Source organism: Culicoides brevitarsis, chromosome 2, assembly GCF_036172545.1.
Source record: "Culicoides brevitarsis isolate CSIRO-B50_1 chromosome 2, AGI_CSIRO_Cbre_v1, whole genome shotgun sequence".
NCBI classification, from domain to species: Eukaryota; Metazoa; Arthropoda; class Insecta; order Diptera; family Ceratopogonidae; genus Culicoides; species Culicoides brevitarsis.
The window spans coordinates 18,230,902-18,244,445 of record NC_087086.1 but is presented as its reverse complement, the minus strand read 5'-3'; the positions used below and the strand labels follow the sequence as shown (position 1 = coordinate 18,244,445).

The window sequence follows — 13,544 nt, the reverse complement described above, 5'->3', positions numbered from 1 at the left end:
AAGAAAATTTGTTTTGTATAGAAAATTAAGTCAAAATTATTTTTTAATGCTAAAATTTATTCTTCTTTCGGAACATTTTTATAAAAACAAGCATATCTCTGATGAACTGTCTCGCAATCGTCTTTCCCAATAATTTGATTACATTTGGGGATTTCTTCTCGCATCTACGTACAATTAAAAATTAAAATCCAGAATCTACTAGAAATTTTTTTTAATTACCTTATCAGCCGACAAATACGGTTTCATTTGAACAAACTTATCAACGATGAAATTTCCTTTGTCGTCACAAAACCCTAATTTTGTACAAACGCACTTTTCAAAGCAATATCCTTTGGGATCGTCCCATTCCTCGTTGTGCGCGATGATTTTGTGAACAATTTCGTGAGGAGCGTTGGTTTCTTCCATACAATTGTGGAAAATTTCTTCAGGATTTATAGGAAAGTCAGCTAAAGTGATTTTTATCAGCAAAATATCGATGAGGAAAAAAATTAAAGAAAATTTTTTCATTGTAAAATGTTTGATAAAAGACTTGAAGTTGGAAATGAGTCATCAAAAAATTTAAACTTGATATTTTATAGTGAAAAGTTGTCACGCAAGTTGATTATTTGACATAAAAAAGTGATAAATCAATAAAAATTAGCAAAAAATTATTTTTTAAATTCGAAAATCGATTTTTAATAATTTTCTTAATATTAATTTCGAAAAAAAATTTAACCTTTTTTATTTTTTTTTCAAAAATTTTCGAAATTTTTATTTTTTTTAATTGAAAAGAAATCTTCAAATTATTATTTTTATTTTTGAGTTTACCTCACAAAATTCATTTTTAGAATTTTTTCGAATATTTTATAGGAAAAAAATATTTAACGGAATATTTTTGAACTGACAGATGTCAAAAATTCAAAATTTGTATTTTTTTTTTAATTTAAAAGGACTTCTTCGAACTTTGATTATTAATCTCTGACTTAAACTCATAAAGTTCTAACGCAACAAACAAATATTTAGATGAAAATTGTGCTCAATTTTCAGAATTTCTCTTGATATTTGGTAGAAAAAATTTTAACGGTAATTTTTTTAAAATGGCAGATGTTAAAAAAATTTAAATTTGATTTTTTTAATTGAAGAATTTAGTACGATTTTTAAAAGCCAATTTTAAAATTTATCTTTTAAAAGAAAATTTTGCTAAACTGAAGACTTAATTGAAGTTTTTAATGACAAGTGACAACCAGTTGAGATGCAAAAAAAACAAGTAAGTTCAAATTTTAAGTAGTTTTATTCGAAATAATTCTATTTCGTTACTATTTAGATGTAATAATAATAATTTCAAGTTCCATTGTCAATCCGCGCTACATCGTGGACTGCTTTACACAAATATAATAATATTTCCATGATTTCGCATCATAATATAAATAATAAGTTAAAAATTAGCGCATTAAAACGAGTCAAAAAAAAAAGATATTTACTCCAAGAAAAAATCTCATCAAAAAGTGATTCAAATTCGCGTAATCAAGTTACAGGGCCAGCGATCCTTGATGAACTGAAATGGCAGCGACAGATAGTTGATGAGCGAACTCGCCAAGATGCCCATACTTTCGGGATATTGATGCGTTAAAAGTGCCAGCAGGGCCGTAAATGAACACAATGCCGCCGTAAAGAGAATAAAGAACGGCAGTTCCTTCTTTGGGTACACGGAGACTTCGTGAAATGAGGGCAAAAGTTCGCGATCGGCGCATTCGGTGCACGTTGGGTACGGATGAAAGAGATTGCCACGCTCCAGGGGATAGGGCAACATGCGGAACGTGCCTTCCCAGGTACAATGCAACAAATTGAGAGCGCCCTCGACATTTTTCCAGTGATTCAGATGGAAAAAGGCGTATGCGAGTGCCTCGGAATCGCCTCTCTTTAAAATGTGCTCCGGCGGCATAATTAAGGGCTTAATTTCCAACAAGTAACGCGGTATGTGCGGATTGAATTCGACAGCGCGATGAATTGCCTCGACAGCACTAATTTCCGCAGGACTTAGACCTCGTTTGGATGCGATGTCGGGCGAAAATTTTTCGGCGACGGCACGCGCTTTTAGTAACGCCGCCGTGTAACAAATTGTCGCGGACTTTGGCAGCGAAATATCGTCGAATTTCGCAAGGACAGCTTGGCAATCGGCATACGCCTGCATCTCCAAGAGGGCTTCCAAGAGGTTTTCGTGGATATTCAGGACATTCATTATCGGCGGAATTTCCTTTGTGAGATCGCGGAACATTTTTACCGCTTCTTTGAGTTTCCCGAGTTTCCTCGCGCACATCGCGAGACGTCTTTTGATGTAAATCAGCACATTTGTGTCGCGTCGATGCACCCCCTCCGACACACTACCCTGATGTTGCAGTGCCTGACTCTTCCGGTAATTCGCTTCGGCGATTTTTAGTGCCGTTCTCAGAAGTTTTTCCGACTCCAGAATTGTCGTTGCCTCTTCTTCGGCGAGTAAAATATACGCTGGAGCACAATCCGCCGATATTTCCAACGCATTATGCGCCGCTTTGATTCGTACCACGGGATTTCGTTCACGCCACGCCGTCTGCATAATTTCATATTCAGCCTTTCCTGCGTCGCCTTCACACGTGAAAAACGTCTGATGGTCCTGGGCACTCAAATTCATGTCGTAGTACGTGAGAGGCTCCTTATTCGTTGCCCAGTAAAAACGCTGATATTCGGCGCCACGGAATAAATTCAGGGGATTTCGCCAGACCTTGCATTCGCTCATTGTGGTAGCGCCGGTGCCGTTTGCTCCATTTGCGCCTCCATTGGTGCTCGCTTGACTAGAATCCGATTGCGTGTCGCCCGAGATCCACGGACTGATGTGATTGAGAGACACTTGCTCGATGAAGGAGGCGCCGTATTTGCGAAAATACCACCATTCGAAGATTAAAATTATGCCTAAAAAATATCGGGGAGACGGTGAGATGGAATTTAATCAATAAAGTTTTCGCGTTCGCTGGCTTACCAGAGATAAGACTAGATGTACCGGTGAGTGCGACATAAAATTTCGGCGTTAAAGTACTCAAAAACATGGATGTGTCCCACATTTTTGGACCGTGGGGCGTTTCGACGACTGTTCAACTGTATTTTTTCGGATTTTAAGTCGGATAATTCAATTTTTACACAGCTGTCGATATTTTCCTTTGCTTTTGTTTTGACATTTGAAGCCGAATTTCATCAAAGTTGGATGGCAGCCTTGGATGGAATTTATCATTTTAATTCGACTCAAATTATCGTCAAAATTCAAAATCAATCAAATACAAAAACCGTTAAATTTTATTCGAATCTTTCCAATTTTTCACTAAACTCATCCAATAAATTAGCAGGCAAGGGAGTCAATAAAGGAAATGCTGGTTCGTCAATTTTCACACGTTTCACGAAATTAACTAACGAAGTCACAAAACCACTCGTGTACTGCCTAATTTTTTGATACGTGTCCTTTCCCGTCGCTCGATAGTGGTCCAAACATTCCGTCTTCCAAACTTCCGGCGGTTTCTCAATTTGGGTCGCCATCGACTGGATAACGTTGATCAAAGCTTGCGTATTGAAGGCTTGCGACTCAGTTGCTGATCTCGTATGTGGCCTCACCGCAATATTATTCAAGGGATCTTTAGCCAGGACCAAACCTTGTAACGAGACAAAAAGTTGCAAAAGTGAACTTTTGTTCGGCATCCAATAAATCGAGTATTTGTAGGCTTTTCGTGTCGATTGGTTCAGCAACGAAAGACAAATGGTGCCATCCCGAAAGATATTCGGATGGATTTGCCCGACATTTTCGTGATATTTGATGTAACGAGCGCGTGGCTGATCGTTCGGGTAATTTGGCGGCAAAATCACGTCGAAAAAGAAGAGACATCCTTCGTAGGGCGTGTCAGAGGGACCTTTTATCATCAAACTTATCAAATCCATTCTGTCATCAAAAAATTTGACGTGAATTCCCGACGGAAGGCCATTTTGCAGGATTTTCATGTCGCGTTTCCAGGCAGTTTTGAACTTTTTGCTGTACGTTTCCGGTTTTGGTTCATTGTAATAAAGATGCGTCTCGGGAGCAGCAGCTACAAATTGAATTTCGGATGAAAATAAGGAATCACCGGACATGGTAAGAGACAAAAAAATGGTAATTTCACGAAAAATAATAATGAAAAATTGACAGGAAAAGTCATGGCCTTCATAGATCGAAATTCGTTAACGTTCATCTGAACTAAAATTATTTTTAGAAAAAAAAATGTTTAGAAAACGAAGAAGAAGAAGAAAAAAACGCAAATGACGGAATGAATAGAAGACGCGTGAATTATAAATGAGACTCAATCAAATTTTTGTTGAGATAGGTTTCGTTTTTTTCTGTCTATTGAAGCATTTTACGGCGACAAATAAATATTTGATTAGATAAGTGACATTTGTTAGTCGTAAATTAATTGACAAAGTAGAAATTTTGTTTACAGAAAATTTTACTTTGATCGAGTTTTGGCTTCTCGCTCGAGTAACTTTACTCTACTAAGCCAACTTTTTTTCATTCATTTTTTTTTATTAAATTTATTTAATGAGCACTCTATTGTTAGTTGTGAACAAATAATAATAATGAAACTGAATGAACTCTACAAGGCCAAGCTCATCTCACGTTGTTCAAAGTCAAGTTCAGATTTTATTTTCGTAATTTTTTTCATTTAGAATTCTTGCGTTGTTCGTTCGTGTCAGTTATTTGTATAAAATGTATAAATAAACCACACATATGAGCGGGCGGCAATTTACGTGCGAATGATAAAAAAACGTAAATTTTATACGTCGAATTTTTTTCACTGGCGGGAAATATAAATTTGGGATTTGAGTCATTAAAAAATTAATAATTAAAATAAAAAAATAAAAGTAAAAAAATAAAAAAATATAATTGTTAATTAAATATGATGTAAAAATTTAAGGCTTATTTAGAGTCATTTATAAAAGATTTTTAATAAAAAATAAATAAATAGGTAAATAAAATAAAATTAAAAAATATAAATAATAAGTAAATAAATAAAATTATTAAATTAATAGTTTAATTAATAATTAAAATAAAAAACAATATTTAAAATAAAAATAATAAAGGAAAATTGAAAAAAAAATATAATAAAATTTTGTGATAAAAAAAAATTAAAAAAAACTTTTAAAATAAATAACATTTGAATTAAGAAAATTAATATGTTTTTTATTAAAACTTCAAAAATTTCGTTAGAAATATTTTATTCAAAGTTAAAGATCATTTAATTTTTTTTTTTTGAAAATTTTTCATAAATATTAAATAATCAAAAATTTTTAAGTGTCAATTCAAAAAATGACCGGTAAAAAATTGAAAATATAATTTTATTCTGATCAAAATTCAAAATCCTTGTTAAGTATAGTTTAAGAAACAACCAAAATTTAATTTTATGTAAAAAAAACATTAAAAGAATAATTTTTTTATAAAAAAAAATACAAATTTAAACTCTAAAGCCCAGAATTTGTTCTCAAAATTAAATAAATTTATTTTATTTTTATTTTATAAATTTAAATGAACAAAATTTTAGATTTTGACTCTTTGATTTTGAAAATGAAAAATAATAATTTTGTATTAATTTTTTAAATCATACTAATTTATTTTATTAATTTTATTTAATTTATTTTAATAAATGAATTTTGTAAAACATTCATAATTTGAATTAAAGTAAAATTATTTTTATTAATTATTTTCATTAATTTTAAAATAAATTATAATTTAATTAACTCTTTTTAGAGAAAACTCACAACCACAACGAAAACTTAAAAAAAAGTTCTACAGGTAGCTCATAATGTCCTCCATATATAGATCGCCACGCCAAACCGGTTTCATTGTTCGAGCGACTTTGCAGCAAATTCTGCACAAAAAGACATAAAAAAAAGAAATTTCGTGTTTAATGCATTCTAACACCACAAGACATTTGTACATCCACAAACACAAACAAAAATAAAAATAACCGGAGAAGTCCATTCAAGTTATGTAACAAGCAAAAATAATAATATTTGTTCCGTGTACACAAGAATCGCGTCTTCGATTCATTCTTTCGTTCTTTCTTTTTTTTTTTCGTGTGTTTCGTCGTCACGTTTTCTTGTTTGTCGTCGATTTACTCGTATGATGTAATGTTCTATTAATAACTCGAAAATTATTCAGTAAGAATCAGGCTTTCAGCACTGCACTTTACGAATCCGTGTGTCAGTGTCCTTACGAGTTTGCATTTTTTCCCGTATTTGACAGAAAATTGAGATATAAACATTGCGCAAAATCTCTCACGCTACGAGAAAGTCCTCGAATGAAATGACTTTTGTTTCTTTTTTGAGCTGTACGGCGCTCTGTATGACGTAATTAGCATGTTGTACGATGATATTGAAAAGGATTTTCCGTTGAAAAGTCTTTAAAGGATTATTTCTTCGGTTTCTTGGAAAAGCATTTTTTTATAAGGACTTTCAAAGGAAATTTATGAGCTTTTGAAAAAATTTCAAGATTTAAAAGAAAATATTTTTTTTTATTTTATAGATTAATTCAATGAAATAAAAAAAGCTGAATAGCAATTGTCACATACACTTTGACGAAAAACTCCGATACTTCACGAAGATTTTCTCGATTTTCTACAAAAAAAAAAAAGAGGAAGAAGAAAAGGAAGAAGATACGTCTTAGAAAAGCATTTCTAGTGAAATTCTTCGTATACGTGACTAGACGACGACGTAAAAAAAATAAAAAAAATCCTGTCAAGATCGAATAGCGTAAAGTTGTAAAAAAGTGCCGGTTTTCTCAAGGTTTTTGTTTAATAATCGCTCAATTTTTTTTTTTAGAAAATTTCAGGTCAAGAAAGAATTTTTATTAAATTAACATGAAAGCTGTCAAGAAATAAAAAAATATATTTTATGCACTCCTTGCACTCAATGGTTCCATGCAAGCAACGTTGCTGATGATGTTGATGGATCAACTGCCGTGTGCTCCGCTACGTTCGTACATGCACAAAACCTTCGACAGAGAAATGGCTAGAGAAAAATGACTGGTCTCCTGTTGTCTCTGTTTAGTCTGATTCGTGCATGCGTTCAGTTTAGTCGTGTTTTTTGTTGTACGTTGCGTCGTCGCTCAGCTCTGTAGCTGTCTTGTGGCTGTGTATAGCATTGTGCGTTTTGTTATTGATGAATTGAAGAATCCGGAGAAGAACGATACGCGGAAGCTATTGTTGCATTTTTAACTTCTTTTTCGGTTTTTTGCGTCAAAGAAAAAACGAAAAAACCAGCGAAAAAATGGACAAAGAAGTGAAGTGATTTTTTTTACCGAAAAAAAAAATTGTTGTTGTTGTTGCTATTTTGAAAAAAAAAAATCCTCGACACAGGAACATCGAATAAAAACAAAAAGGACCGGCAAACAAACTTTCCTCGCCAATTAAAGTAAGAAGAAGAAAATACGAAGAAAGTTTTAAAAAAATATAAAAAAAATGAAAAGTTTAAAACTTTTCCAAACAACAAAACCATAGCAATCATCGTTGAACGTCGCACACAAACACACACACACAGTCACTCAATATGAAAATCGGTACGCAGGTCAGTTGTATCGATTGCAGAAAAGATTTTTGTGTGCACTTTTCGACCCACTCATCGTGTGTCCTATAAATACCTCGCGTACACAAGAGTACATTGGCCAGTCATTTTTGATAATTATTATTATTTTCATCGCAAAATTTTCATGGAATTTGGAGTTTTTTCCGGAGAAAAAATGTTAACCGCAAGTTTATGAGGAAAAACGGAAAAATATTCAAGTGCGAAGGACAGAAAATAAAACTAAAATTGAAAAAAAAGAAGGGAAAAAAACAAACAAACATCAGTTTTTTTCTTCCTGAGACATGAGTTTGTCATAAATTATTCAAAGAGTTGAAAGGAGGAAAATGCGAGAGGGTACGGTGTGTGTGACGAAAATATTATGAATGCATAAAATGGGGGAGATTTTCCTTCTTTTTTTTTGTTTTATCTTTTTGCATCTCTTGGATTATTTTTTTTAAAATGTAAGACAAAGGCAGTGAAGGAGAAGTTATAATTTCTTTTTTTTTTCAATTTTATTTTTTTAAAGATTTCAGATAATTTTTCTCAATCAATTTTAATTTTAGTTAATTTTATTTTTTTTTAAATAGATAAAAGTGGGATTTTTTATATGTTTTAATTTTAACGACTAAAAATTTTCATTTAATAAATTGAAAAATAGAAAATGAAGATATTTAACAAAATTAATTTTAAATTTTATTTTTTTTCATTTTTCCAATTTCTCTTAAATTTTCAAATTTTTTAATGTATTTTTTTTAACAATTTTTAGTTGTATTTTTAAATGTTTTTGACACTAAAATTATAATTTTAAAATAAAATAAATAAAAATACAAAATAAGTTAAAATTTCAAAATTTTCAGCCAAAAATTTTCAAAAATATGAATTTGAAACAAAAAAATGTTAAGAGAACGAGTTTTGACTTCCATTTTCGTTAAGAGAACAGATTTTTAATTTCTCTTAGCATTCTCTACATTACGGTATTTAAATAATATTATTTAAATATTTAAAAAAAAAAAATTCTGAATAAAAATGATCAAAAATTTAAAAATCTTAAAAATTCTGAAAAAATAAATTTTAAATAATTTTTCATTAAATAAAAGTAATACAAAAATTTAATTATTGAGTAATAAAATAGTAAGTATTGTCACAAATTTAAATTGCAGTTCATCATTTTAAAAATATAATTTTAAAAATTTTTAAATATTATTATTTTTAGTAATTTTAAAATTAAAATAATTTAAATTTTATATTTTTTATTGAAAGGATTGCTTGAAAGGATATTTTTTCATAGACCTTTCGAGCAAAAAAAAAAATAATAATGTTAATGACCCCTAATTTGTATCTTCTTCCCTGCATCATCACTAAACACGATATTTCATGAGGATAGTAATTAAAACATCATACGAATATATAATTCTCTCACATCACACCAAAAAACAACAACAACAACACGAAGTACATCAAAACAGCATCATTTGCGTGCATATTTGGAATGAAAATCTCCCATATAAAGCGCCGCACTGAATCCACTTGCAGTTGCAGTGTACGCGCGGTACCACGTCGTACCATTCGTTAGCCATACCTGCTGCACACTGTCCTCCGCGTTGTGCTTCGTGCACGCAAAAAACGAGAAAAGGACTCAAGAAAAAATCGATATAATCTTTTATTTTTGCATTTCATTCCTCCTCCTGCCAAACTGCCAGCAAAATACACTTTGTCGTACACAGAATCCATCCTGTCATTTACCTGCGTGCCGTACTGCGTGTGTGTGTACGCGAGAAAAACAAACCAAAAAATGCATTTAATTTCCAGATTTAAAAAAAAAAAGTTTCTTCTTGTGACATAAATTCGACGTACGAAGTTAAAACGTTGTTACATTTCTTATGTTTGTTCAAGTTTTAAGACCATAAACTCCTAGATTAAGTGAAATTTAGTCTATAGTGCATCATAATTATAAGTAAAAAAAAAAATTTGTAATTATTAAATAATATTAAAAAACGGTAAATATGCTCAAGTATTTAACGCACAAACTTCGAACACAATCAATTAATGCTGCATCGACTTCAGAGAGTCACTCGAGTGGCATCAAAAAAGATGAGGTGAGTAATTTTCAATGAAAAATCCCATTTCCATAATTAACTTTTTCTGAGAAAAATTTATGAATGAGTGATTTTTTTCCTACAAACTCGTCGATAATGTTGGAAAAAAATGGAAACGCATGGTACTTTACAACAAAAAACCCAAATTTTAACGAATTTTTCCAAAATCAATTGAATTTTGGTCGAATTTCCTCATTTCGAGTAAAAATTATTTAATTTTAATCATTCCATTTTTAGTAAAACTCACAAAAAAAATCTTCAATCAGACGTCACTCGTACCTTGCTTGCACAAAATTGCATTTCACGTGCATTTACAAATGTGCGCACGCGTTAAAGGTTAACATTATCATTATTTTTATATGTACACTACAATTTTTTTTTCGCTTTTCACATCCATTGTATGTACAAATTTTATGTGAAACTGATTACTACGAACCCATTACGAGGACTTATCCATTTACGCGGCACAGAGCGTTGTACAGGAGAAAAATGCAAGGATTTTGAGGAGAGAGAAGCGATTTTTGTTACTCACGATGCACATTTTTTTGACGTTTGTGTGTTTGGGTATGCAATAGTAGAGTTTTTATTTTTATTTTGTGTGATTTGAAAGTTGTAGGTTACGTGAAGGTACATGAAAATATGGGTGATGACGTGTTTGAATGAATTTTTATGATTTCAAAGGTTTTTGGTGAAAATTAAAAAAAAATGTGAAAATAGGTAATTTAAAAAAAATAAATTATTGGGAATTAAAACTATTTTATTTAAGAGTAAAGTTATTTTGAAAAAAAAATATTGAATTACAAATAAAAATTATTATATTTATGTTTTTATTTTAATTAAATTATTTAATTTATTTAAATCATTTTTTTATTTTTATTTAATATTTTTTTAAAAAGACAGAATTTTTTTAATTTTCAATTCAGAGAAAAAGTTGTCATGAATGCTGGATTGACCAACTAAATTTACCTGAAATTAATTTGGCATGACTAATTTAACCAAAATATTGATTGAAATAGAATCGAAGCCACAACAAAAGGTACTCTGTTTAATTAAATACTGAACATTCAATAAAATTTAGTCTAGGAATTTATTTCGTGTTGTTAATTTAGTAATGTTAAAATTAAAATTCTATCCTATTTAATTCTGTAATTAATTCATTCATGAAAATAATTATTTTTTACGATAAAAAGAATATTTAATGAAAGAGAATTATTTTTTTTTCATCGATTAATTTTTAGACTTAATCGGATTTTTAATTTTAATAGGTTAATTTAATATTTAAATAATTTTTTATCAGTCAAATATTCATTTTGAGCTTTCTGACTTTTAAAATTTAATGAAGTTTTTAATACTAAAATTAATTTAAAAAATTATTTTTATTTTTTTTAAAGAATTATTAATAAATAAATATAATTATTATATTATAAATTTAAAAAATTAAAAATAAATAATTCAATTGTTTATAAAAAAAATAAATAATTATATTTTAAAAATTAAAAAACTAATACAAGTAGTCAAATTTCAATATAAAAAATTATTAAGAATATTGAATTTTTTATTAGATTTTTTTTAAATTATTTAATTTTGATCAATTTAAAAAATTTAATTAAACTTAATTAATGATTGGAATTAACTATTTAATTTATTTTTTAAAATTTGTTTTTTTTTTAAATATCAAAAATATATTAAAAAAAGGTACAAAAAATCAAAATATTCGTAAATTTTATTTTTTTTTTCAACAATTTTTTTTAAATAATGAAAATCTCTCTTATTTCCTATTTTCAATTCATCATCCGTTCAAAATCTATAAAAGCCGGTTTTCCACAAAAACTTCCTACTACACACGAATTTTTTTACTACTACGCTCCCGATCTTCCTACAACTTCTACTACTACAACAATTTCCTACGTCAACATCGGGAACGTGCCATTTTTACGCTAATAACAAGAAGACGACTCGTATTTTCTCTTGAAACTTTGTATCATCTTCCTGTCATTGGAGGTACACACACACCAACAGAAAAGAGAACGAAAATTGATTCTCTTGAATTTTTTAAAATTCCGTACGCCAACAGAAACTCCTTGCTGCTTGTGGAGAGAAATATCGTAAAAAAAGTCAAACAGATAAGACAGACACGTACGGCTTGCATTAAAATTAGAGAAAAATTTCGCATACACGTTCAATGTCAATGGAGACATCGTGAGGACTCGTCGTCGTAGTCGACTCTCGCGTTTTTGTTTCTTATTCCTTTTTTCCATGCAATTTCTTCGTTGTACAGAAATTTTTACTACCATACGGAATTTACTACGTTCGTCACGTACCTCGTTGCTGCCGCTGCTGAGAAATGTCGGTTACCAAAGCCTGATGTTAGTTTGTTGCCGTCTTTTGGCTCGTTCACGTTTTGTCGTGTGTTTTATTGTATTTCGAGCGAAAAAAAAAATTTTTTTTCATACAAACACAAGCAAACGTTCGATCTATGAATGCCTGTTTGGTACAACAATGAAGTAACAGCTCTCTTTCGGTGTGTTTCGGGTGTCGCGTCACAAGGAGCTTTGAACACACGAAGCACGAGGAGTAAAAAAATTACTACAATCAGTTTCTTTCGCCGTCTGTGTGTTCGTATACGGGCTTTTTCTTTGCGCTTGATGGTGTTAGTGTTGGAGTCGTAGTAAACGTTAATAGTAGATAGTATTACAGAAGCATCGGCAGAAGCAACAACAGCTCTCAGGACGCAAAAATATTAAATTCTGTGAAAAAAATTGGTGAAAAAAAAAGAAATTTTAGAAAAACGACAGTTCCTACAAAGACCGAAAAAATGCCGACCGTGTTTTTAAGCAGATTTTAAGTGTGTTTTAATGACGTTTTTGTACTTTGTGTCTTCGTTCTCGTCGTCATTACCGTCATCATCGTCAGAAAAGGGCAAAAAAGTGAAGAAGAAAATTTTTTTGTCGTAGATGGGAAGAGAGTGAACAAATCAATACCGAAAGTTACGGCAGAAAAAACGTAAAAATACCAAATTTTTAGTGAGAAACAAGAGTCTTGAAGGTTTTTGGGACATTTTTACAGAATTAGAGCTGTTGTTGCTACTTGAAAAAATTAAAAAAAAAAACTTAAAATGGTTCTCAGTTTTAATTTTTCATGGAAGGTAAGTTTTTTTTTATTATTTTCAAAATTTTTTCTAAAAGCTCTGAGAGCCTTAAGTGAATTTTGAACGAAAAAAAGTTCAAGGTTAAGATTTTTCTTCAAGTTTTTTTCAATTGCTTTACTATAACTAGGTGTAGTAATGTTCTCCGGGTCATACAAACCGAGAAATTTATTGACTTGGAAAGACAATTTATTCTTATTTAAAGATTTAAATTGAAAAATGTGTGAAAAATTTAATTGATTTAAAATTTTGTTTTTTCGACATATTTGCATTACGTGTAAAAAAAAAGTAAAATATTTAAAAAAAAAAAACTAGAAGAAATTACGTGAACTCTTCTGCGACTGTGCGCAACAAAACCATTCATAACTTTTTTTCCCTTCATCATCAGTGAAACTATTTTTGTTCCGTTCATTTTTCCCTATAAAAGCTTTTATTACGGCATTTTACTACAACATACGTTGTTAGAGAGGTTGCGTGGCTAAAAGAAGAAGAAAATTGTCCTCGATTTTTTTTTTCTTTGCCATGATTGATTTTTGTCATTTTTTTTTTCAAAGGTTAAAAAAAAAAATCTTGTGAAAAAAATCCGAAAAAAAATTCAAGTTGAAAATAATCTCATAACATTCCATTTTTAGTCAGTGTCAAATTACTTAACAAACATACATTCTCCCATCCTCACACAAAAACACACACAAGCAACTGCGGAAAATTCAGCAGCA

At 30.4% G+C, this 13,544-nt stretch overlaps 1 protein-coding gene across 1 annotated transcript; it reads right to left on the bottom strand.

Annotated features, from left to right (window-relative positions):
* Positions 1 to 1,251: 1,251 nt before the first annotated feature.
* LOC134829880 (protein ST7 homolog) lies at positions 1,252 to 3,180 on the bottom strand. The gene is made up of 2 exons (XM_063843169.1): positions 2,993 to 3,180; positions 1,252 to 2,925 (listed from the first exon to the last, which is right to left on the bottom strand). The coding sequence occupies exons 1-2, from the start codon at positions 3,072 to 3,074 to the stop codon at positions 1,490 to 1,492; spliced, it is 1,518 nt and encodes a 505-aa protein (XP_063699239.1). The 5' UTR covers positions 3,075 to 3,180; the 3' UTR covers positions 1,252 to 1,489.
* Between the last annotated feature and the right edge of the window lie 10,364 nt (positions 3,181 to 13,544).

Excerpts from the sequence above, each read along its gene's own strand:
- LOC134829880 (XM_063843169.1), bottom strand. The coding sequence starts at position 3,074 with ATGTGGGACACATCCATGTTTTTGAGTACTTTAACGCCGAAATTTTAT. Across the intron at positions 2,926-2,992 it reads TACATCTAGTCTTATCTCTG|GCATAATTTTAATCTTCGAA; the intron begins GTAAGCCAGCGA and ends GATATTTTTTAG.